The sequence below is a fragment of the Acanthopagrus latus genome, chromosome 7, assembly GCF_904848185.1.
Source record: "Acanthopagrus latus isolate v.2019 chromosome 7, fAcaLat1.1, whole genome shotgun sequence".
Classification (NCBI taxonomy): Eukaryota; Metazoa; Chordata; class Actinopteri; order Spariformes; family Sparidae; genus Acanthopagrus; species Acanthopagrus latus.
Window position 1 is genome coordinate 19,541,171 of NC_051045.1, and position 27,346 is coordinate 19,568,516.

General features: G+C 41.8%; 1 protein-coding gene across 6 annotated transcripts in view; it reads right to left on the reverse strand.

Annotated features, from left to right (window-relative positions):
• acot7 (acyl-CoA thioesterase 7) overlaps positions 1-27,346 on the reverse strand; it is a 56,616-nt gene that overhangs the window by 17,058 nt on the left and 12,212 nt on the right. For 3 of the 6 annotated variants that reach the window (XM_037105097.1, XM_037105094.1, XM_037105093.1), the window contains 5 exons: positions 20,251-20,342; positions 19,358-19,472; positions 18,996-19,010; positions 18,751-18,837; positions 4,022-4,138 (listed from right to left, as the gene is read on the reverse strand). In XM_037105097.1, coding sequence (XP_036960992.1) covers positions 4,022-4,138; positions 18,751-18,837; positions 18,996-19,010; positions 19,358-19,472; positions 20,251-20,342 — 426 coding nt within the window. Of the gene's footprint in view, positions 1-4,021; positions 4,139-16,322; positions 17,788-18,750; positions 18,838-18,995; positions 19,011-19,357; positions 19,473-20,250; positions 20,343-27,346 lie in introns of those variants that run through there. The other 3 variants (XM_037105098.1, XM_037105096.1, XM_037105099.1) reach the window with 2 other exon arrangements.

The following is a 27,346-nucleotide window of genomic DNA, read 5'->3' on the forward strand; positions in this document are numbered from 1 at the left end:
GTCATCTGCCTTTCTTCTCATTCTTTGTACCTCCGGGCATGTTGCTGTATAATGGAGGAGCGCAGTGGCTGAACACTGCTGTGGTACATCAATGTCCACCTTGCAGACTTATATTCTCAGCGCCAAATAATAGACATTAGTGCTCTGTACGTCTGAAGTCTGGTGGGGTGGTGGGACAGTGTAGGCGAGGAACAAGAAAAGACATGAACGAACAAGTGACTCACAAGTTGTGACATGAGTGCAGCCATTTCCTGATGTTTTAAAGACTCAACGTAGTGTCTCACCTCCACTCAACTAGTCATATGACAAGTCAGTCCACTCAGTGTAAAGTGTAAAATTGATTGGAAGGCACATTGGTTTATAAAATAACAAAAAGTCAAATATCAACAATCACTTACAACCATCAGTCATTATTGCTTAATTAAATGCTAACTGTCTTATGTCTGCTGTTAATGTTTTAATTGCATACATTAATTGCAAATGCAAATCTAAATTAATGAATCTATCAATTAACGACTTGGTGCCATGCTTCAGATTAACCCCAGAGTCAGACTGTGTACAACAGGCAGCTCTGTGATCTTTTGTGTGCTTGTTCGGTTCAGATACGCACTATCTTCCTGAATCAATGAACTTGAATTTCTTTTGCTTTTACGTTGCTCATGCAAGAGAACAAATATCTTAAACAATGGTAAATTTCATGGGATCAAGTTTATAAAAATGCATACTGTAAAATGTACTACATTTGTAATATGCAAATATGTATTGTTATGTATATTATTATCAAAACTATACCTAATCATTTCTAGAAAATATATTCATTCAACAGGATCCTTGTAGTTTTACATAAAATGTCACTGTTGAGCAAGTTAACATCTGGGATCTTCATGAAGACAAGTTCAGTGTGTGTGTACATTATGAACTCTGGTTTATTATCCCACGTTTTAACTCAGTTCCCTCGTGTGTTTTTTCCTCTGATGATTTTATCGCATAATAAACCTGCCCTGCTCCACAGTGATGGAAAATCTGTGCAATTAGTTAAGTGGACTGTTTAGGCTAAACGCAGCAGGACCTCCAAAAATTCATAAACAAATCATCTGAACATCCTCCACATGAGCCATGCACAGGCACAGACCTCCGTCTGTTTTATGTCCTGGGTGTTAACGTCCCATCTCGCTGTAATAAATATTAATTTGTCTTTGTGTATGCTGCTGTGCGGCCCTCTAGTTCCACACAGTTTGGCATATGGATTAATTGTGATACTCTTCACTGTTTATAACTCAGTATTGATGTATTGCTGCTTTGTTTTATATTTGTAATTCATACACTGACGCTGTCAAGAGTAAGTAAAAGCTGAAAATCTGAAAATCTAATGTACCACCTTGTGATATTTTCCCATCGACCAGTATCAACATGATATCTCTTTTCACAGGTGTTATCTGAATTATTACCTGTTTAGAGAAGGACACAAAAGAAGGGAACAAGGCAATATGCGGGTGAAATAACAACCGTCACTTCAGACAATTTCTCCAGAAACTCATATGGCAGAACAGATCCTTCCTTCCTTTTTATTGCTGGGAAGGGTTAGCCAAGAAATCCTCCAAGATACACTACAGTCTCAATTAAATGTATGTTTCAGGCCTGCTGGTAACACTTTGTGTTGAGGTCCATGTAGGCATTTGAGACAGTACGTGATAAGACCCTTTTAAGTCCTTATAGATGCTCATTAACATTAATAAGACTATATCAGCATAAATAATAGCATCATAAACACATTTATTGTTGGCTTTTAGGACATTAGGACATTTAGAGTAAGTTAAGGGTTATAATTATACTAAAAATATAACTTAGCTTTCCAGGCTTCTCCTGCTATCCTAGTTGGAAACTGTACCCGCCCCCCCCACAAAAAAAAACACATAATCTCAACTTTGAACTCAATTTAGAAACATCTATGTAAATACTCTCCTGTAAGGCCAGTATGTCTGAGAGGGCAGGTGAGGACACAATAATTAACTGTGTATGATTATGTGTTGACAGAAAGTATAAAATGGATATTTAAAATAGTTTAACTTCAGCCTCTACAGTATCTGTGCTGGTATACTGTAAATACTTCCGTTATATTATCCACATTTAGCTGATTACAGATCTGTGAAATAGATCTACAGTAGAAGTGCATCCTGGGTGTTTTCTTTTTTTTTTTTTTTCTTTTTTTAATCATTGACTGTAATTTTCCTAAGCAAACCTCTTGAGCTTTTTGTCCGACCACCTTAAGCAAAATGGGAAATCTACTGGTGACATAACACCAAAGTCACAGTGGAAGCCAGGGGAAATCATGTAAGCGCCACCTAAACTCAGAGGACAGACGGAGGCAGCAACTGGAGCAGCTCAAAGAGGTGGACATGGATCTGAACCAAACTGTTCTGTGTTATCTGGTCCTGAACCTCCAAGACAGGTGTATTCAAAATGACCTTCTTAGCTTCTCACTCTTTAAAAAAAATGCATTTAATTTGAGCGAATTCGCTTTTTTGATCAAAGTCACCTGTGAAAAGTACATGTACGGTGAACGCAGCAGACTTACAGCTGACCTGGCACAGTTACAGCTGAGCTGTAAAAATGTTGTTACCACTCCATAATTCAACGATGGGGACAGATGAAGCTGGTCCATTGTTAACATCATATCCTGCAGTAATCATAACATCTGATGGAAGCGCTGGGTGTCTGTTTCACATCATCTCAAGCACGTGAACAGATAGAACAGACATTGAGCCGAGAAAAACTCTAACTCATAAATGTAATACACTGTTTTTACAGCACTTTGAGGACACTGCTTCTACTTTTGAAAGATTTCAATTCCCTAAAAATGCAGTCAGGAGATATTTAACAATAGTAACATCATGTCGTTCACTACATCCTCAACCCCAGTTAGAGTTACTGTAACTTCTGCTGTGTCCAGTATGTCCAGTTTTTTTCATCAGTGCTGTTCGATGCTTGGTGGGGACCGCAGACGCAGCTCAGCTGGCAAAACTCTGCTCAGTTTATTTATAGAAAACATGTCACGCCGTGAGTATTTAATAACAGCTACTTCAAAGAGGTTTCAACCTCACGACTGTCCAGTGCAAAAATACTATAATTACATAAGAGTTTAACCATTATCAGCCAGTTTACAGGGAGAGAACACACAACAAGAGACAACGCAACATATAGTACATCAACAAGGTTAGCAATATTTGAATATCTATTACACCACATATCTACAAAGATAAGTAAAGTATTCTTTCTGTTTTGATCCAGCTGGTCTGTGGGCGTGTATCTGTCGGAGTACACGTTTGTTCCCTCTTGGATTTGTGTACTTTTTCTTTGTACTTACAAGCTGATGTGTCCAGACTGCACTTCCAGTCAAACCTTTAACCCAGGGTTCACCTTTCAGAATGGGAGGGCAGTGTGAAACGGTATCACTGCTGCGAATGGACACTTTTCCCCCCATTAAGACGGCAAAGGCTAAGTGGATAATGGTGTTGCTGATCCTTGAATGAACTTTCAAAATAGAAGCTCAGACTTTGTCCACACTGAAAAACTCAGACCTGAGATGGGTCGTAGCAAACGCAGCATAAATGATTTCATCACTTTAAGAGCGAGGGAACGGCTCAGAGATGAAGCCTGGTAATGGAAAATAGTTCAGTCATAACAACATAACATAACATAACAACAACAAAAGTGTTTTCCCAGACGTAGCGGCAGCCCCACGAAACACAACTGGTCATGATTAGCGACAGTGTGACGACCGTAAACGCTGGCTCGCCCAATTTAAAACGGCGCTGCCTGAAGCTCAATTTATAGACTAGTGAGTTTTTTACACATTATCGTGTAATTGGGTTTTTAGAGAGAGCAGTTCATTATTGGGGGCAAAAGTACAAGAGAGGCAAAGTCACGAAGGCTGAGGACGCAGCACCTGAACACCGCGGTGGATGTTTCATAGAGACGCTGTATAAACATGTATCGAGTGTTTTTGTAACATCACCCTCACCTTTCATGATCTTGCGATGGAAGTTGATGGCATCCACAGAGGCAGTGACAATGTTGGTGTTGCAGTGCCGAGCCGCCACAATGCCGGCGACCTCATCCATCAGCTTCATGGTCACACCTGTTCCAAACACACACACAGACACACACAGTTTGACTTTTGTGAGACACACAGACAAATCACACCAGATATTTCTACTAGTGTTGCTCCAGAGCCGCTGGAATTACTGTGACTGCTCTTCACAGTATCGCCTTCACATCAACAACATGTCACATAATGAACTCCTGAGTTTGGTTTATAGACTTCTTAGTCATTTCTCATCATTTTCACTCTCCTTATCAATTAAACATGTGTAGGTTAGCAGTTATAAAATCCTAATTGTTATAAAGTCTGACCATACAGTGCAGGTCCAGGACTATTGAGCGGAATCTGGTGAATATGCCTAATGTGATGCAAACATTGTGTTGTTCCTGATAAATAATCAATTATATAAAATTTCCAGAAGAAGTCAGTAAGTTGCCCTCGAGATGAGGTCACATTGTCAATTTTTGTTTCAAAGGACCTGAAGCTAAAATTGTGCCAAACCTCTTATAATGAAGCAGGAGCTGCACACCTGTCATTTCCAGTGAAACTTCACATTTCTCTTTGAATGGAAACAAGCCCTTCTGGGTAGATGTAGTCATTACGTTGGCGGCTTTCTCTGTCGTGTTTCAGATGCTTTTTCACCGAGATGAGATTGTCTGAAGTGAAAGTTAATGGTTTTCCTAATGCAATTAGAAAACTATTCACCTGATGCTAAATTATCAATGAGTCTCCTCACCATTTCCTTAACTGTAGCTTCTCATTCAGACTCATTCGTGCATCAGCTGACAGCGAGAAGCATTTCAGCAGACTTTCAGCTAACTGACTTGCAGCTGACAGCATATAGCAAGGCTTGCTGTCTTCACTACAGCATCAACAGCATTAGTCATTTGTTTTAATGTGTAAAATGACCTCATTAACGTTTTCCTTAGAAGTGACCTCTCGCAGTCATGTGATTAATGACTGTCCTCTGCAGCAGAGACTGAAGAGGTGTATGTTGCTACACTTGCACAATAAAGTCCAAGGAGGCAGTTTGTGTTTTTGTGCACACAAAGTACATGACTTTTGAACAGGAGACATTATGTTCTTTGATGATTAATCAATAAGTTGCTTGGTTCTGTAAAATGTCAGAAGATGATGAAAAATGTCATCAAATGTCTTGTTTTGTCCAGAACCCAGTTTACTGTCACAGAGGAAATAAACCAGAAAATATTCACAATGAAGCAGAGAATTTCTGTTAAAAAAAAAATAAAAAATTGATTATCAAAATAGTTTGCTCAAAATTAGATGACCGATTCATCGATGCGGCTCTACTTCCTGATAGACTGTCAGAGCTAGTTGCTTGTGTTTGTTGTGTGTGACCAATATGTTTAGCCTTATTCGTGACAAAGGCCGCTTCAAGGTATACTGAACACAATAAACATTTAGACAAAACAGAGTCATTATGCTGCAGGAGAAGCCTGAGAAAGATCCTCAACAGATGAGATCCAGAGCTCAGTGCCTTTATCTGAAGTAGACATTCTTATTTGTTATTAAATGTTTTATTTATGACTGTGTGCTCTAGATATCATGGTTGTTATTGTAGTAAATCATTTGTTAAACCATTAAACTTAATAATATGAATCCGTTGTCAGTGAAATGAAGCCGTTCGGTTTGAGATTTTAAACTGCAAACACTAAGCCGCCACCTTTCAACCCCACTGGAGGTGAGTATTTGATAATTAGAGATTCACTTTGGATGAAGCAGCACTTTTAAAATGTGTGCGCACATCAAATAATCCATCATCACAAGGTTTGCATCGCACTTTGCCAACACTTTTAACAGGAAATCAACGCCACAGATTACAGTCACAATTAAAGCCTATTATTTATAAAGCAGGAGAGCTCACAGAGTCGACGCAGAGGAATTCACAAATCCACACCAGCACTGGTCTCTGTGTGCCACACACACAGCCTTTACAGCTTCCCTCGTGTGTGACAGAAACAGTTGTTTTTGGGTTTCTTGCAGAAAGTGGGACATCTTGTATGGAGTGGGTGGGTTTAAGATGAGAGACGTAAGGACGAGGGTGGCATCTGTGTTTCATGTAGGAGAAAGGGTTAGCTAGTATGCTCATTTAAAGATATTCAAACCTTCACTAGACACTCCAGTTGCCCAAATCACTCCCTCTGAGCTGATTTTTGTATCTCTCCTGCAACAGAAAATCAATAAGTCTGCTCGCTGATGGTTGGTTTGGCTCCCAAAGGCTCCTACCATCTGCACTGTGTGGCTCTATTTATGACAGCCAAATGTGTGGGAGTACAAACAGAATGTGCTGCTTGCTCCCCAATGCAGAATTCACTGTAAAAGTGGGCCCACTGAGTTGATTAAGTATTAAACATGCCATTACTCTGACATCATTTATCCCAAATGGCTGGTGCATCACTTGCATTTCATTTAGCTGATTATATTGATACGCGCAGGGGTTCAGTTTGGGAAGTAAACTTATTTTTCTGTCAAAACTGAACCTTTCTCAGAGGTAAAAGAAGACAGGATGTATCAAAATAGAAAATGTCTTGATGCTGGAGAAATTGAATCGAGTTCTGGCTTTGATGTGTGATTATTTGGTTAAACTCGGGCCGGGCAGTGTGAAAGTGACAGATCTTTTTCACCATCACATGAAAGGCTCCATCACCTTTAACTCAAACCAAAACCGTGTTGATAGGAGAGGTACACACATCAAAAACGCTCTATGACTAAGGCTGATCATGTGACCCGTGTTCAAGAAGGTGACAACGGCATGTCAGGCTTAAAGTGTGTGTGGGCAAGGACATATATCACTTCCGGCCTTAAGCCTGTTGTGAGACATTTTCCAAGACCCATCCTGCTTATCTTTTCCCATCTCCGCTATGTTGTGAAAATTGATGGGATCTCACCTAAGATTGAAAATTTCCCCTGGGTACCAGCACAGCAGGCAGCTGCAAGTCAAAGCCCGGAGTGGTCGTGTCTGAGCATGCACTAGTTAATGGAGATGGATCATGACCTGACAGGATGATGAAATTGAACATAAACGTTGAATTATGCTAAACTGAGTGTATGACATCCTACCTTGACTTGTTAAAGCAGCCCCCGCCTGAAATGTCCTCACAACTGACTACTGATGATTAAAAACTCATCTTTAAATCGTGATAAGGAAAGTTACACTTGCAGCAGCTATGATCAATATTTTTATATCAACAAAGGATGTGCATGTAAGAGGTTGCTCATGGTGATGAACCCACAGAGAATCAGTTATGCTCAAGGGACCTTTACAACAACTTTTAGCTAATTGTTTTCAGGTCTGCAATTTTGCTGTGTTGGTCAAATCTCGCTGCTCTCATCAGCGCTGTTTTAAGCAGAAGCACACAGCTTCAGAGCAAAATCTCTAAAATCCAACTCCTGATCCTCACCAAACGACAGAAAGAAAAAGTTAGCTGTTTAAGGCTGTGCAACATGTAGTGTTTCGGAGTCACATTTTTCTCTCAGGTGATGGTGGAGACCAAAACAGAGCTAAAAGAGAACGATTATTGGACTTAGATTTGCCTGATGGACAGAAACACACCTCCACATTAATGCTAATGTTGCCCCATAGTTGTTTAAACACAGATTTTAAGACCATCAGTTTAATCTAGAGTGTCAACATTAAGCTGTAGGGTTATAGGTTATAGGTCTATTTCTTTAACTTGAGAAGTAAATGTCGACCGAAGGAAGAACTCCATCATACAGTCGTACAGTTTTGCACTCCATAATATTAAAGCCTGGTTTCCTACTGCTGCTGCTGATCTAAAAGACTAACATGGTCCAGCACCTTCCCTCAAACTGTGGGAAACTGCACCCCCAAGGACCCACAAACCATGAACATTAGTCCATGTCACGAACGTCTCTTGGCCGTAAGCAACGTTTGCCGCAAAATCCATATTATAAGCATTCTAAAAGTCTGCTGAATTGGCTTAGTCAGATCCAGTTTAGTATAATAAAGCTGTATTTACAATACAAGAATGACTGCGAATGAAATCTATGAGTAGAATTCAATAAGATGATCTAACTGAGCTAGATAAGCAGCAACAAACAATACAATACAACACTGTTGTATTGTTTTCTCCACAAATTTTGTTTACTGTCGTTATCTCATGGCAATGTTACATAACAGCAGATCTCCTGGATCAGGTGACAAGATCGGATGACATTAGAAACAAAGTGACCATTTTGAGAGATTTCATCTTCCATTTTCAAACATTTCATTTTAAGAATTATATTACATTTTGTTTTCTTTCTCTCTGTAATGGAATGAGTGCTCTTATCATAATTAAATGATCTTCAAGTGATTCCGTGGTAAATAAAGAACTCATAAAGAATGGAGAGAAAGCCCCACTCAGCATGCTGTGGTATGAAGTAAATGGCTAGACTGGAGCAGTCAGGAATATAATTTAATGACATGACATGAACTTTGTAACTTGCACAGAGCAATTCGTTTTTTGTGGACCTTGCGTTTCTGAGGGATTCTCAGACTCAGTGGAGCAGTGAGAGTGGGTTCCCGTGGTCTGGTTCCCTGTTAGCAGCTCCTCAGATGCCTTGAAAAAACCAGGCTGGTGGGTGTCGGGGGGATAATTACCCAAGTTTCCTCATGTTCTTTACTTTACCACACTCCCTGAGAGACTTTGTAAAGCCTAAGAATATCTATCAGTAGTAAAAAGCTGAATGTTTCAATGTGTGAAAACACTGTTGTCTTGCTTGAGTTAGTTTTGATAGTAGAGCTGGGAGGCAATTACGAACACTAACTGATAAAAGTCTTCATTATTTAAATTTACTCACCACACACTTGTCACATTGTAGGAGAAAGCTCAAGCCAAACACAAAAATGGTTAATTAGCATTCCTCAGCAGCAGCAGCAGCAGCAGCAGCACAGCGGCCGTAGATGTTAATGCTAATGTCTCTTCATTTCAGAGAGGAAGAGCAACATTTCATTGAGCTGTTGAGGGGAAAAGAAGGACAAATTTCGAATGTGATCCACATCCTCCTGTTGAGTTTGTGAGCACAATACTCCCCTTTATCTAAACCGTATGAAAATCTTCAGGCAGTTCTACTTTCTGTTGCCTTAACTTTAAACTCCCCTAATCAATATTTCATAGATTAATAATGAATAAAGTCTACATGTAATATAAAAGGGTTCACTCAAAGTTACAATGTCACAAGGAACTGTCACCCACCTCTGCAATATTTCAAACCCTCTTAGCTCAGTGTTTTCATTTTGCACATATTACAGTGGGGTTCAGTCTCAATGTTCCTATCGTTCCTAAAAGCAGGAGGCCATTTTCAGCAAAGGCTCTCTGAAACGTTTCATCCGCTGTAATTCATCTTGTGGACACATTTTATCTCACTGGAGCTCCAAAGGGAGCACTGGCTCTAGTTCATTCCACAAGCAAATCATAAGATTGCATTGGCAATTCAGTGGTTCTGGTGCACGAGAATAAAAATGTCGCGTCAAATCAAGTGGACAACTGCTCTGTCCTTGAGTACAAAAGATGCTTGTCTTTATTAATTACTACCATCAGTGGAACTGTTAATGCAACTCCTGCAAAAATAAAAACCCTCTCCTTGTACAGTCGATGTAAAAGGTTGAAGTGAGGCTCAATGTGAGACTGCAAATGAGGACAAGCAAGGCCAAGCCAGCCCTGGGCCTGGCATTACACATTCACAGGGTGACATGGCACACTATGACTCTCCCTTTGCTTTAGGGTGGGAACTCAAAAGGCAGGGGGAGATGGGGGCTGGAGTTGGTGTGTATGAAGAGGAAAGACAGCTCACTCCAATTGGGGAAAAAAGGGCAATTAGTAACCAAGTCCCTAGTGCAGCCCAGTTGGCCACGGGGCAGAATACCTCTGTGATTAGATCCCTTCTGACGATTTCCCCAAATCTTTGTGCACAATGCCGTCCATCGGCAACAGGCATGAAGGGAGTCTCCCGGGCAGCTCTTGTCGCCCATCAACTCTGTCTCCTAACTTCAAGCTCTTTTGACTAGAACCAGCTCAGACACAGCACACTGTGCAAAGCACCCTCTGATGCAAGGCAGAGAGAGTGTGAGGCCGACAGATATCGACAGCAACGCGTGCATGACCTCTGCCTCTCATCACTTCCTGAACTTACCCCTTCCATCATTTCTTCCCTGTTCGTGCCCTCCGCCCACCTTTATCCACCGCTGACAATTCCCTATCTTTTTCTGTCCTTCTCATCCTTTCCCCAACAAGAGCTTTAATCATGGACAGTATCAAACGGCTCAAACTGCCTCCTAATGAACTGTTACTATAGAAACAGCTCCTGTTAACATTACTGCCACGCAGCCATCCACCCACATCCTCCTAGAAGGTCCTATAAGCTGCATATTTTTTTATATATTTTACCATTACAGCTGTGGTGCGCTTTACTAGACTCTTCAACTAATTAGTGTGTGGCCTTCAGTTCTGCAAATTGCAAGCAAGCACTGTTGTGGTTAAACTGATAAAGTGTAACCTCCATGCACGCCACGGGCCCAGGAAAATCACTCCTGTAATGGAAAATCTGTCAGATAAAGGGCTTTCAGATGAAATGCACCTCTGGCTGTGATGGTAAAGGTCATGGACTCCTGCCGATTTCTCGTCTAAATGTAGAACTTGTTCTTTGCAATAGTAATTTTCATGGCTGATTTCTGTTCTGTTCTGAACCGGATGATGCTCATTACAACACTGAAACGCCTGCTCCATATTATCATGAACTCTTCTCTCTTTAAGTGCCCTCTGAGATTTCTTGACCAGCATGGAGATATGTGACCACTTTGACAGGTTCTCTACTTCACCTCCACTGGTATAGACAGGGGCGTGTCTTTGCCTCCTCGTTTTAAAACCAACAATCAGCTTCTTTGGTTCGGTTGATGTTGAGCATTAGATCGTTCTCTGTGCACCTCTGCACAAGATTGTTGATTTCCTCAAGATATTAACTCTCACTGTTGTTTGAAAACAGCATGGAGCTGGGCACACAACCCTGGGGGGCTCCAGTGTTGAGTTTCACTAAGACAGGACACTGCAGACTTTTTGGGTAGAGAGTGATGGTGCCTGTTTGAGGCAGGAGGGAACAGTCTCCTGTGAAAATGAACTCTTAAAAGCTCAATAACAACATCAGCTAGCTGATTGGCTCATTTTTTTAGTACAGGGCTGTACAGGGATGTCGTCAGGCCCAGCAGCTTAACTCATATTCATTCTGCTCTGAATACTAACAGTGGCTGGTCCACTGGAGGCAGAGTAGACATTACAGCTGAGTCTTTGTTGAGGAGATCAAAGTGAGCATAAAATGTGTTTAGCTCAACCGGGATAGTGGCCTCTGGATCACTTGCCACATGTCCTTAGCGTTGTTGAGTTTGCGGTCCCTCTCTAGTCTCTGCTGACTTGTCCTGACTTTTTCTCCTTTAGACCAGCTTTTAGTCTGGCCCTGGTGGTGTTACAGTGCATGTCTCATTGTCACCTGATCAAAGTGCAGTTTTTTGGCTCCGGATGGAGACTTCAGCACTCCATTCATCCAGGCTTGGGGAATGAAACAGGTTGCCTGTGATGGGTGGAAGTTGTTGAGGCTCTACACAGCCTGATGGAAAGAGCTTCAGTGACCTTTCAAGGCTGTAAGAGTCACGTCCTCTGCATGTTTCATGAGTTGTAATGGATAACTTGATAGCCCATTATACAGTTCTTTCAGCTCTTAATCATTCAGTCAGAGCGACTGGTTTCCCATTTATAAACAATAGAGGATTAGTGTGAGCCAATTGCCAATGATCATTTTTGCATTTATCAGAAATGCAACTTCCTATAAAACTGACGGTAAATAAGGGGAAACACACAATTGATGGACAAGACTAGACGAACCGACAGCGTGTTGTTGTCACTCAACTTATATATTGTACAGTATGTCTGTTTCTCCATATCTGGGTTGAATACCACACACAAACACACACGTACACACACGCTCAGGCTTTGTTACACTTTTCTTTGGTGCAGGTCATTAAATTTGGTGCCTTTTCTCTTTTGCATTGATTCTGGGTCAGTGTTTAGCACAAATAAACACTCAATCACTCAAGTTATGAATGAATGAATGAATGAATGAATGAAAGAATGAGTCCGTTATTTATTCAGGGAAGGTCAATTGAGAGCAAGCTCTCTTTTCCAATGACTTCCTGAGTAAAAAATACATGAAAACACATAAACAATACTATCATAAATTACAATTACAACCAAAATTAAACAATAGGCACTTGAAACTGTCTAAAGAATTTATTTATTTATTTATTTATTTATTTATTTATTTATTTATTTATTTATTTATCATGACTGAGCATAATTTCCCTTGCATATAACAGAAACAGCTTCACCACCCTGCAGACTGGACTCTCATCAGGCTAGACAGAACTATAGTAATTTTTAAAAATGTATAAATGTATGTGTATGTATATATATATATATATATATATATATATATATATATATATATATATATATATATATATATATATACAATATATATATATATATATATATATAAGCACTTCCATATACTGTTTAGTTTGTATAGATTAGACAAAACCTGGTTTTAGAAGAAGTTTCCTCCAGTTTTAATGATTGTGGTGGCTCTTGTTTCCCTTGTCTGTCATCCCAGTGGCAGCGAGGGTAATTGGTGTAACTGGTACGTTTCAAGATCTGAGTTCATCCAGACCTGTATGACATATGCCAAAACAATATACAGAGTGTACTAAACTTGCACTACCATGTACCAAGTAAGACAAGGCAGTATTTTTAGATTATGGGTTCTAATTTACTAGCCATTTTCTTGTTAGTATCTAAATATTCATAATGATTTATTTCCTCTTACCCTATTTTCAGTTTTGTTTTGTGATTTCTATGTGTGGTTCTGCTGCTTCAGCTCCCTTTGGAATTACTGAAGTTCTCCATCAATTGATATTTAATCTACCAGGGTAGGATGACATTTAATCTACAAGGAGCCTGGTTTTCATCTGGAAGTCCTGACATTCATAGATTCTTCTCCCGAGTCTAAGGAAGGCTCCACCACTGCAGCAGATTCCGTATTTTATTTCTGAATCAATGTTAGTTTTGGAGGAGAGAAGGCTAAAGGTAGAGGTAGAAGAAGCAATCCACACAAACACACACACATACACTCCTCACAAAGGTCGATCACGCAAGCTCCAGTGGACATATCCCTGTCCCTCTGAATTCCTCTGTCTCAGGCAGTGACATGTTTATATACCCACTGAGCATAGATCAGAGCAGAGGACAGATAATATAGAGCCACAGTGATGGATGTGTTCCTGCGCTCAGGCAATCTCTGGCTGAACTCTATCGGACACACAGACATCCTCACTAAATTTATGCATGTCCTGACCCTCTCTCTCTCTTCTGCACACACACACACACACACACACACACACACACACACACACACACACACACACACACACAGTAGATACATGCAAAAATTCACTTTACTGACACATTCACAACCATAGTCCAGTGAATAATTAGATGGAAAAATGTATCCGATCTTCAACACATACAAACATCTAACAATGTGTTTCTACTGATGATTTATTTTTGGCGTATTTGTTTTAATCAGACTACAGCTGTGTCCACCTGTGGCAATCAACAGCTGTTTCCATGGAAACAGGTGGTACACTTCCTCAGAACATGGAGGAAGGAGGAGAGCAAGCTGGGAGAGAAGGAAGAGAGAGCTTGAGATAATGAGGAGAACTGGGTCGGCTGAGAGGTAAAGAACAAGCAACAAAGATATGGAGGAAGAATAAGTTAAAAGGAATCGAGTCATAGCTCCTGATCCTCTGATCTATTCCAGCATTTAGAACATTTACAGGCTTCGGTCCTGTATGCTGGAGACTTTCATGACATACCCAGATGTCTGTTATTTGAGGGGTGTACAGTCGCAGGCCTTGACCCAACAACATGTGGCGCCGGAAACATCTATCAGAAACTGTTTCCAACACGATGTGCTGGATAGCTGTCTTTACTGCCAAGCTGCACATGCATGTTTAATGACCTGATCAATGTTGGCTCCACAAATGTGATCCATTAAACCCTGGAGGTATGTCATCGTGTATATACTTTCGATTCATTAGTTTATGTTAGGATATGGGGATGAAAGGAATTGATTGTTCTGCTCAAGCTGTTGAAAAATGACATTTAATAACAGCGGCTGATCGCACATTAGACAGGTATCTTAGAACCTTGGCAAAGCTTCTCCATGGCTTAACACCACGGGAGGTAAGTAAGAAAACATGTTGAAGTATGTTTTCTAATCTTAGTGAGGAACATGATGCTCACAGAACAGCGTGTTATCCTGTATCATCGCCCCGTCACTCCTGACCAAATAGATGGTATTGTGTGGATAATGTATTGTACTAACCCGCATTAGTGTCAGTGACATAATTGTCAAATCTCTGGCTGGATGGAAGTGGTGTCACATTCTCTGTCTGCTATTACCATCTGCTGTCAGTCAGTCAGCCAGGACACGTCAACGGAATATTAATAAGATCTAAAGAGACGACGTTCTACAGAGAAAATAAGGGAGAACTGTTTGCAAGGTGCATGCTGTATGAATCCACGGGGTCCGCTCACAATACCAACATGAATGCATGTGTGTTCTTGAACGTTCATGCATTTATGCATTTGCTGCACGCCTCCTTAGGCTCCGGGTAACTAGGCCACTTTTCCACACCACAAAAGAAGGAGACATACAGTAAGTGAATAGTCTGTCATTGTCATGCAGAAAACAGTTATTCTTTTCTACAACAAAAGTAGAAGAGAGAAGAGGGGAATGAGAGAGAGAGAGTAAGACACAGTGAGAGAGAGCGAGCACCCTGGCTGCCTGACCTGACTCGGTTATGTAAACAAAATAAGTGTAGTGAAAGCAGCCGCAGCGAACAACAGGGAACATTGCCTAATGAGCAATGGCATGTAAAGAGAGAGAGAGAGCGAGAGAGCAGCAGCGGTGAGTGTGTGTGTGTATTCTAAATGACCTGCATGCTTGTTCCACATTTGATTTTTAATTGGACAGAAATCTCAGCGAGCTCGCCAAATTAAAAAGGCAACCACGACACGTGCAACACTTATCTGTCCCGCCCCGCTCCCTCCCCCCCCCCCCCTCCTCCTTCTCCTCCTCCTCCTCCCCCTCCTCCTCCCCCCCTCCTCCTCCTTCTCCTCCTCCGCCTCCCCCTCCACCGCCCCCCCCTCCTCCTCCTCCTCCTCCTCCTCCCCCTCCTCCTCCTCCCCCCCCCTCCTCCTCCTCCTCCTCCTCCTCCTCCCTGCCATCCTGGTGTCCTGTCCTGACTCCTTCTCATTGCCTCTCTTCCTCAGTCAACATCTCTCTTCTGTTTCTCTTCCTCACTATCTGGTGTCTCTCTGATGGCCTCTTTACATAGCTGACCTCAATAGAAATGGCAGTATGAGGCAGGAATATCCTGCCAGAAACAATATACCTCAACTGATAAAAAAAAAAAAAAAAAAAAAAAAAAAGCATCTGTTCTGTGCTGATAAAATGTCAGATTTGTTACAGATGCAGCCAGGAAGTTTTCACTGAGGGTTTGCCTTTTTATGTTGTTTGGGACATCAAGATAACCGGGTCTTTGGTTACGGGTGGCTTAACCATCAAATCAGGATATACACCCATTAAATTAATAGTTTATCGCGCTTTTAATCTTAGTTTGCTGCTTTGTGCAATCTGTCATTTTGAAAGTACTTTGAAACCTTTTTTCTGGGTATCTGGCTTGAATCCCGCTGGGAAAACGGCCCAGGGAGAAAACAGCAAAAAGATAACAGGGGGAAAAAAGCCGAAAATAATGATTCAGACGCACAGATCAGTCAAAAGGCTTTCGTGGATATGTCCTGGCAAGGAGCGTCCAAATGGCTTTTCTGAAAGCACCATTCAAATAGTGCAAGGTTTTTCTATCTAAAGATTATTAAATGTTACTCTCTGGTGCAGATATGTGTCAGACCTCTGTGATGGTGATAGATTTCCTAGCATTGACTCTTCTTGTCATGAATCCAGTGTGACATGATCTAGTACGTCACTTTACACCAACAAACTTTCACTCCTTGCCCAGGCCCTCTAAACACAATGTCGTTGAACACTGGTGCAGGGTGTTTGTTTATGCTATTCATCAATAACAATTATTCTAGAAAAGATGATTGGATAGGCTCTGTAACACATTTTAATGAGATCACAGGATGAGTCATAGAGGGACAACTGAAGCCTCTGAGTCGTCTAAGCTTGTCAGCGGAGCGCAGAACAGGAAACGGCATCAGCACCATAAATTTCCTGCGGCAAACACTTTCCATTTCCCACTTATTGTTCTACACATCTATTTCCTGGTTCATACCTGTCATTCTGTTCTTCACCATTACAGCTCATAACAGCGAAAGAGGGCTGTCAATGCGGGTAACAGACAACTGCAACAACAACGCACACACACATACCAACACAGAACAATCACTCACTACAACCCAAAGTAACCACTCCCAGAGATTCTTTTACTCTTACATTCTTCATCCATTTACTTAAGAGAACAGAAGTACCAAAAGTCATAAAATTCTCTCTCAAGGACGTTTCACTTTGGATTACATTCTGTAGTATTTCTTCTTCTGCGCCTCGGCGGAGCTGCCACAGGACACGCTGTACCAGAGTACAGTCCAGAGGATGATGCCAAAGGCTATAAAACAGGGAAAAACCTTGTCTGCGATTTATAAGCAAACTGCTGAAGATGGAGTAGATGGAGTAATGACGATACTGTAAACACATGTGAACGTGTGCTGTTTCTGTATACGCGAGAGTGAAATGTTTGATCACTGGTTACAGATGTTTCTTTGTTCCCCGCACCTCTTTCCATGCTTTGATTAGTCCTTCTTCCTCTCCTCTCAGTGCCTTTTAACTCCTTTCTATATGTTCTCCGCTGCAGGGGTCTCTGTTTTATCCCCTCCCCTACAGGACTGTCACACTGTGCCCAGGCTGTGGACGGTCACGACTGTCCCTGCCTTGAATACCAAATCAGGCTGATGCTGCTCATGAGCTCCATTTGTTTCACATGTGTGAGAGCGACATGGAAATCCAACAGATAGTGGCGACTGGAAGCACTGGGCTCTGACGCTTGTCAGCGTGCTCACAGCGTGGTTGTATATTTGAACTTTGAATGAAACTAAATAAAGCAGTCAAACTTGCATTAAGCTGTAAACTGTAACAGTACCAAATGAATAAACGCTCACTACTCTGCACCTAACTAAGGACGCTGTATTGGACATTTGTTATTTGGCATATCTCCCTCTGAGTTGCACATGTGAGTGTGTAACATAAATATTTACATTTTCTGGAGATTAAAGCAACATCAGCCTCTACAGTGAGTAGTGAACACACACATACATATAGCCACTATGAGAGATGTGCTGTATGTTCCTGGCATTGACAAATCTATACAGTACAATTCACAATGAGAGTCTGTATCGTTTTCTCCCTGCTGACAGAGAGTACAAAGGTCGGTGAGTCTGAACAGAGGTCTCTGCAGTACAAAGGACGCACTGGTCGGATTACTCAGACGGGGAATTGCATCCTCTTCTGTTAGTATATAGGGTGTAGTGTGCTGGACGCTGCAATTTAGAAAATATTTTAGTTAAAAAAAACATCAACCTCTCCTTGAAGCTTTTGAACACTTTCTTTACCAAAGAAAGGCGAGTTATTATAAATCACCAGGAGGCAGAAAAACTCTTCAAAGGGCGAGAAGCAGCACACGTTTGCAACCTGCTGGTAAAGAAATTTCACATCCAGCAGGCACACACATAAAAACAAAACACTCATTTCACTCGCTAGATAAATGACTCACTTGATCGGTCACTGTTTTATCTCAGCTCTCCTTTTTTTCACACTGGTCAGGAAGTGAACGCTCAGCTTGTCTGATTTGGTATCAGCTGTGACAGTGTTCACATGGAGGTGGTGTGAGCTTTAAGACTCAACCACAGGGTGAGCAGTGGGAGAACCAAAACAATAAGCTAAAAAGGGGACAAAAGCTTCTTAGAGCTGCAGAGAGCTGGTAGTGATTTCTTTCTTGGGGTGTCACTTTTGTATAATAACCTGTCTCATGTTCCAGGTAGTCATTTTATTCATTGCTAATATCAATATTCTTTCTGTTTGGGCTGCACAACATGGTAACAAAAAATCTGTGTGAATATTTTGACAGATTATGATTGTGATATGATTCCTGATGAGTGGGAATGATCGTTTTCACTGAAAAAGTATTAAAATCATAGTGACGTGACTTTAGTTGGCACACCAAACACATGTGTTTTCTCACACCTGGAGTTCAAGATTTGCCTCTCTGCAGCAGTACAGTGCTTCATTATAATGCTACTGTGTCATAGATTTAACCTTCAGCCGCAAAACACAGATTTTGCATTTGAATATCGCGCTTGTTCAATTGTTGAGCCTCACTTAGGCCTGCTGAAGTTTCCCACTGTCTCTCAGCGACATGTTACAGGCAGTTGACTCCATTACTTTCTGGCATTGAGACACAAGCTTAGCAGTTCAACATATAATGAAGAAATGGTTAAACTTACCTCCATGAACATAGTTGTGTAGTGTGCAGTCAGAGGGGCCCACCAAATGGATCAGACTGGACTGGCTGAAGCCGACTGAGTGTTTTTCTGCAGTGAAAGAAATGTGAAGAAATGTTCAAATTTCGCAGTGATAAACGTTCTAGTGTGTATTTTGCCCAGGCAAGCCAACACAAGCAGAAGCTACATGCTGCCCTGCAAAAAACCTCACTGTATTTACATGCACCCTGCCAATCATGCTAACATACCTTTTGGTAGATCATCTGCGGTTGAGCGCGCATGACAAAATAGAGAATCGGTCATTAATTTCACTGTCATGATGACGTTCATATGAACGTCCACACCAAGACTACAATAGATATCAAAGATATCTCACAGTTATCAAAGGCAGATGGAAATACATACAATGACAGAGCACATGGTGTGCTGTACCCTGATGTTCTGTTATTACACTCAAAAACATCCAGACTGGACACTGATTCAGGCCTGCACAAATGCTTCTGTGTTGAGTGGCGGCTTCCAGTTATTTGCAGGCATCATGATGAGACTTTCACAGTTAAGAAGTAATTTCAGCTTGTATTTCCATCGTCTCTCAATCGTAAGATGTTACCTGGGTTAGGTGGAGGTGGCACCACCTCTTCAATCCTCGCTTTGGTGTCCAGTCTCTCCGTCTTCTGAGTCTCATAGCGCTTTCTGCCCTCCTCCTCTTGCTCTGCGCTGGCATACTGCAGACAGAACGAATACAGTGTGAACTGTTTCACAGGCGTACACATAGAAATTCCACCGCAATTTACCAAACACAGATATCAAGGGATAATAGTATCATTGAATTGTCTGTGAAGGTTGCAATGCCTTTCAAACACCTGTTTTCTCTTGTCAGACAACTGAACAAGTAATACATTTGACTGCCGCTCATAATCTGTTTAACAGCAGTCAACAGCTGTGCTATGACGTCGGCTATATTGACATTTAGAAGTTGTGACAGAGAGGGTTAGGAGCAACAAAAAGCTGCCATATTCAAGTACAGTCACAAAGCATCTTTTAGTTGATCTGAAAATGAGCTTAAAATGCTTTTTCATGATATACTTCTGACAAACTACCACTAACTAAGTGGGCAAATTAGCACTCTGTGATACTGAAGCTGAGCTGAACAACGTGGCTGCTGAAGAACAGAACGTCTGTGTCACACGCAGCCTTGACATCACATCCAGGAGATACAGACATCATTTATACCATGTGGATGCATCACATGACACACAAACTTGGGGTGGAAATTTTCTAAATCTCATGAGGTCATACCAGTCCCATATGAATCTGGCTTAAGACATAAAAGACGCGTGACAGTGAGACAGACTTTTCATCATTTTTATCTTTTACCAGATGGTTTGTCTCGTGGATTCTCTCATCCTGTCATTTCTGAGGGAGTCAGATAGAGACGGGGAAGCCGACGGGTGAAATGCCAAACTTTGGTCCGTTAAGTTCAGAGCGAGAGTTTCCACGTACCTTGATGGGCGGCACCTCCATGATCTTGTCGACATTCTGCAGAGAGCAGGGGACGTACCACAGTGCCGCCTTGTTGGCCAGCTTTTTGGCACCTGCAGTTAGAGAGAGAGAGAGAGAGAGAGAGAGACGGCGGCGGTTGAATTCTCGCACAAAGAGACACGTCAGTCAATAATTTTAAAGCTTTCTTCCACTAAATGAAACCGACGTCATTCTCTCAGAGTTTTGTGACTGTGCACCAACAAGCAAGAAGTTTTGACACGTCCCCTAAAACAAAACAAACAATGGAGTAAACAATTTTGAAGCAGCTGTTGTCAAAACAGGCGCTTTTATTAACACCCCAATAAAAGCCAATCCAGTTTTTAACAAATCCAGAGGCGCTTGCCTGAAGATTAGTCTTTCTTCTGCAAACAAAGGAGCAGGAAACAAATGAGGTCTTTGTTCAAAGACAATCATTCACGTCTGCTCAGAAGAACGCGCGCTCACATTCGCTAAACTCCGTCCCTTGGTTAGCGCAAGGTTTAGCATAATCCCCAAATCCTGAACATCCTGCGTTTTTCATGTTGTGATTAAGAAATGAAGGAACAGCAACTCGCTCATTAGGTTCCTCAGTACAAATATTTACATCACATTATATGTCGGTGAGGTGTCGTCGCTGGTGTGTTAAAATACAAGACGACTGAATTGTTCCATAATGTCCGTCCGAGTTTTCAACTCAGTGCAACATCTATCTGTCAGTCCTGCAAAAAATAAGCAAAATAAAAACAGAATGCATGTGGGTGTTAATACATGTGCATGAATTATTACTTTGTATTCACAGGGGTTGAATAAAACTGCTGAAATCTTGAGAATTTCGTCAGGTTTTTACACTTTTGGGGCAAGGTTACCTTCTAGTAATAAGAAAGGGTCTAAACTAAAATAAGTATGCTCATCATTGGAGCATTTAGAAATCCTTTCAAAGTAGTGGACAATTGTGCTGTTTTGTTTAATTAATCTATGGATATTTAAAACTCTTTCCGGATGTTGTTCATTATCTGTTTTGTGTGGGAATACTTTGAAAGTCAGTGTTGTCACTTTAGCGTTTCATCCCTTAGATTCTGCTCTCTTGTGGCTCCCTAAATATAAAAACTGTCTTCATCATCAGCGAGCGATGTGCACATACCGCGTCTTCCTGTGAATAAATATAGGCTCTGACATCTCCATAAACCTCCGTGTACAGTAGCGTGTGAGACGTTGCAGCGGTTTTGGGGGCTGTAGCATTAGCTCTGCCTTCCTACAGAAAGTTAAGAACCAGAAGACCAGAAGACAAAACTCGTGGAAATCACATCCCATGGCAATCAGGCGGAGAGGTTGCCATAGCGATATCTGCCTACACTTTTTTTTCTCTTAATTCGCTAACAGAGAGGGGGGGCTATTTTGAGGTTGTGTTGTTATAGCACGCAAGGGAGGCTCGCAGATTAAAGACAGCAGGTTCAAATGAGATCACCGTCGTAAAGTGTGGAAGGGCTTTTCTGCAACATCCAATAAACTGACTAGTTCTCATTAGGACTGCTGGCACTTATATTTAGATTCAATTTTATTTGATGCTATAGAAAATTTCCTTTAATGTCCTTTACTATAACATTTTTAAAATTAGGACATCTCATAGGTTTAAAAAAATAACTACAAAAATGAAGAACTGTGACGTTACTGTGTGCACTGTGAGTCCAGATGAGGTCTTTGACGAAGGAATTGTAAAGTTAAAAGAAGAGAGTTAGAGCAGCCGCTCTGGGCGCTCTCGGGGAATAAAATTTGCATTTTACACCCAAGTTAAAACCGTGCAGACGGCCGGGCCGCGTTGCCATGCCGACCGCGCTTCTCCTCTCCTCCTCTCATTGGCTCCTGCCCTTGCCAGCAACCAGGAAGTTGCCCACAGCAGAAAGGCATATTTACATATCCTTGACTCTACGAAGACTGAGTGACTCCAGTCTATTATTAGCTCCTGCAGGACCTTTTCAGTGAACTGTGTTCAGGATGGAGGGAGGATGAGGATGAGGAAAAGGAGGACGAGGAGAAGGAGGAGAAGGAGGAGGAGGAGAAGGAGGGACTGAGGGGAACCATTCCCAGTCCGACTTGTGACCTTTCTAACCAGAGTGTAACCAGGGAGCTGGCTTTGAATTTCAAATCCCTCTGCATCAAATGAAGACAATGTCAATGTTTGACCATGTCATCGCCTGGACTGCAGCCCTTTTCATGCCTTTACAGCGTGTCTACAAAAGAACACATGTCACTCCTCATGCTTGAGACAGTCAGACATGCAGCTCAATATTATATGCATACTAGGGCTGCTCGATATAATACGAAAAAACATAATGCCATTATTTGACAGATATAATATTGCTATATGATCCACAGTTATGAGAATGACTAACTTTGACAATGTGAAAATGTATACCACAATTTATCCTGGTCAAAATAAAACCAAAACACTAAAACAAACCGGAATCACTTTTGTTACGGGAGAAATGCTATGCTCATTTCCAGGTTCATAATTATATTTTGGGTGACTGCAAGAATAGGTTGAAAAAACACAAAAACAGTTTTCTCATACTGTCCAGTGCTGCAGTACTGTATTCCCCCGCTATCTGAAACGCTCTATTTTAACTACTGTCTCTTTAAGGCCTCTTCCTCCAAATACCCAGTCTGCTCTGATTGGTCAGCTTACACACGCCTGAGTCAGCACCACTGACTACAACAGAGAACATAAACATAAATTCTTACGTGCCAAACTTGCCACCAGGTATAAATCATATGCAACTCTGTGACATAGTGTGATGTCACAAAGTCACAGGATTAAAGGCGGGACTACTGACGAGACGTTTCGGGAGCGGTGCTTTCTGTGGGGGAGAGAGGAGCTTCTCTTGGGGCGGACCTTGACCTTTCGAGATCATGTACAGGCATATATGAAACACTGAAGGAAAATGAAAAGGCACAAAAGGTCTCCATTAAGGGAAAGATATCTTTATTGCATCACATGTCCTCCTGCATAAATAAAGGATAAATAAATGATGGACACCTCATCTCTGTCGTTCTTACGTTTGGTATCCATAGTATCTACACACATCAAATGTAATGTTTTTGATGGCTACACAATGGGAGCAATTCAAACAGCAATTCAAGATAAATCAGTGAATAAATATAAGACTGTATATTATTGCGGTAGACATTTTTCAAGTCACTCACTCACTGTTTTCAATCTTCTATCCTCATCCTCACCCCTAATTTATCAAAAGCGAAGAATGTTTCTTGTATGTGTTGGTTTTCTATGCGATGACAGATAACTGGATCCAGTCTCAAAGGAGCAATATGAAGTTACTGGTGGGACAGCTGGCTTGCTTAGTAAGTATTAATGAATTAGTGAATAGGAGGGTTTTTGGCTGCATCCATCCTGAACACAAGCTTCACAAATCTGCTCAATCAAATTTCCTCACTCTGTGGCACAATGCTCAATAAACTGGCTAAGAGCTCAGTGACTCTGTTTTTTCAAGTTCATCCAGCGATGACAGTTCATCCGGTGATGACAGCTGAGACAAATGGCACCTGGTGGTAGCAGGTCCTTTTTCTTAATTGATGGTGTATTGGCGCAGCAGTCCTTTGAGTGCATGAACACTCGGCTGATTTTACAGGGAAGAGAAAGCACGCAACAAATCAAACTCATCTGATCCTCTGGTGTGTCTACCCTGGACTGTAGGACAAAAATCCAGGAAATTAGCTATGAACTACAAAACAAATATGATCTGTGGCTTACACACGCAGGCAGACTGTGCTTTTTTAAACTATATGATAGGCAGCAGAATTCCTAAACACTACGCTCTGTCATGTTTAATTATAAATCAGAGCCTTTTTGGGGACTGATTTGAGTACTCACATGGGTGCTTAAGTGGGGAAAAGTCCCTCCAGGGCTACTTATGCAACATCCAATCCCCTTTAATCTAAGTTTAAGACATCAATCATTACTTCATACCATTCTTGAAAAATAAATGCACAACATACCCATATCCCAATCCGCACTCCCCTAAGATATTAAATCTCTTATCTATTTGCTCCTTTCCTCCATTATTTCCTCATCTTTCTCCACAGTCTCTTCCTTTTTCAATTCACCTTGAGCAGTTTCACATGATTTATGGCTGTATTTTACTCATTCACCTCACTGCTCTCCCCTTTGGCTCGTGCCCACTACCCTTCATTCTTCCTCCGAGCAGAAAAAAGCTCTTGTTTTCTTTTCCCCTTCCTGAACAGTCCTTTTCCAGGCTCAGAGACGGTGCAGCGAGGAGCGTTCTTAGTGCTTGATCACAATGATCAAAACCACAGATTTTCCATTGTGCTGAGCCAAGTCTCCATTACGTTTAACTACAATACAGCCCCACTGTGGGCTGGTACAGCCTGATAGGAACAGATGAAATCCTGTCAGGAGTAGAGCAGCGGGGTGGAGCATTTTGACTGAGGGGGGGATATCCAAAACTCCATTCAAGCATTAAGGTATATTTCAGCTGTACAAGACTTCATCTCTTTTCTCAAGAAGAAACAAAAAGAAACAAAAAGCTGCTCCTCACCCGATGGATTGCGCAGTGATTTTGCACAAATCTACTTTTCTGTTGTACCCAGACGACCTCTCACGTGTCATGGTGTTGTCTGTGCTGTTAAAGACCTCAGCTTCGCCCTCGGGAAATTCTTTGGTGCTCCAAAATTCAAGCTGGCCTCATACTTAATAGTTAAAGGTCTTACAGTATTTTTACAGATTTTATTCAACACTTAGATTTAGACTTAATAAATTGTACATCATGTCACAATTGTTTTCATCCTGCTGTAGGTGTTAACAACTTATTTGTCTAAAATAACTAATTGCATGCAATGATTGTAATTTAAGCCTAAAACAATACACATAAGTGTGTGTGTTCACGTCGCACTCGCTCGTTCATGCAGTTGTGTGACCCACCAGGATCATGGAGGGAACTGCCTTGAATATTTTAAGCCTCAACCCACAATGCATTGCTCTCAGCTCTGTCTGTGCACGTGTGCATGTGTGTGTGTGTGTATGTATATATGTGTGTGTGTGTGTGTGTGTGTGTGTGTGTGTGTGTGTGTGTGTGTGTGTGTGTGTGTTGAGGTAGTACAATGTGTGTGCCTTGTTTATGCAAATATGAGCCTGAGTGTGCATGTAACACAAGCATTATTACCTCTGTGGGACTTTAGGGTGAATGTGTGTTTGTCCCAAGTGTGGCAGCAGATTTTTGTGCCTGTGTGTGTGCACAAATGCCTTATCGTGTGTGTGTGTGTGTGTGTGTGTGTGTGTGTGTGTGTGTGTGTGTGTGCGCGTGTGCGCGTGTGTGCTCGTGTGTATGTGCATATGCTTTATACATCATCTAGGAACCTTCATGTGTGTGACTGTGACTGTGTGCAGTTTTCTAGGTATGTAGGTTTATCTCCACGCATGTGTTTCTTCATACATGGGTATATGCAAATCTGTGTGTGCCGATGTGTGTGGGTATGTGTGTGAGTGCGCATGTGTGTAAGTCAGTGCGCATGTGCAATCCCCCCAGCGGGGACAATCATCACGGCTCGTGCCCACAGTAGGCAGCCTTCCCCTGGGGGGCCGTGACTGAGGCCTGCCTGACGAGATGCTGCCTGACTGAGTGTGGAACCTGGATGCCTGCCTCCTCCCCCAACACGCACACACACATGTGGCATAAACATTAATGCATGAATACAAAGATGCACGCACACAGACCGTAATATACATACTGACGCACGGCACAAGGTGCGTGCACATAAACAGACAAAGCTGCAAAAACATGCATCGCTGCTTAAATGCAGATCCTCCTATCTTGCACAAAGGTGCATAAAAATTAAAAACAGGAACAACATCTGGAAGTCTGCAACCAACAGGAACATTCGGCATTCCAGTTCAAGCCATCCTTCAATAAACTGCCTGAGAAAAGATCTGTGTGTACAAGCCTGCCAGTCCTGCCTCAGTGTGAGACTTCTTTTTAGAGAGAAGGGGAAGTGTGTGTGCTCAGTGTGCATCTGCGTGGGTGTGAGAATGTAGGTGTGTGACTTCTTCTATGCAGAATGTGTCAGGATGCGCTTATCAGGCTCTGTATGCACGCAGGTCGTCCCTCCACAGCCGCATGTATGTGTCAGTATGTGTTGGGTACGTGAGCGCGTCGTGTTGGAGCATGTGTGCAGGTACATCCACTTGGCGTCCGTGTCTGACTGGGCCGCAGTGTGTGAGGTCTGACGCTAAGCCGACATGACAGAAGCAAATAATGTCTGCTCCCGTTATCTTCTCTTCCCCCTCGGCCCCGCAGGAACCTTTTAAAGGGCCAAACACTGATGAAATCACACGCGCTAACCCATGCACACACATGCATGTGTACAGTGTGGACGTGCACACCCACCATGCAAAGCAAACATACATCTGCAAAATGATGCATCTAAATGCATAAAGTGCAAAGACAAGCACACATTTATCATAAACCTCCCTCACAGTTATTGACATACGAATGAGCTCCCGCACAAATCCACCATCTAAAACCGAAACATGCACACAATCATTTATTTACACAGCTCCTCATACTGTGAATATGAATGAACAATTCTTCTGAGGTTTGGATAAAAATAAATCCGCAGAAGCACACAGGCATCCATACGTTCATACGGATAACAGCTGTGTCAACTCAAACGCACACACCCATACATCTACACAAATGTGACCTACTTCCTGTAGCTACAGTATGACCTAATAGACCACCAAGGTGCTGCCTCTCCTCTGGCTCTCCTTGTGTCGAGGCGGCCTGTTGTTTTTTTTCTGATTTCAGGACACAAACTAATCTGCTCACTCAGGACACACAGTACTGCAAAATAATCTCAACCCTAATTCATTTTCCTAAATCTGGATTAATGGTTTATATATATTGTGGGTTTTTTTTTTTCTTTCTGTTTGTTAGACTGACACACGGTGATGTCACATACTGCATGAATCAGGGTGACGGCAGAGATCGTGTATACGTAAATTGGGCCAGAAAAATGAGCAAATCCCATCACAGATGTTGTGTTTATA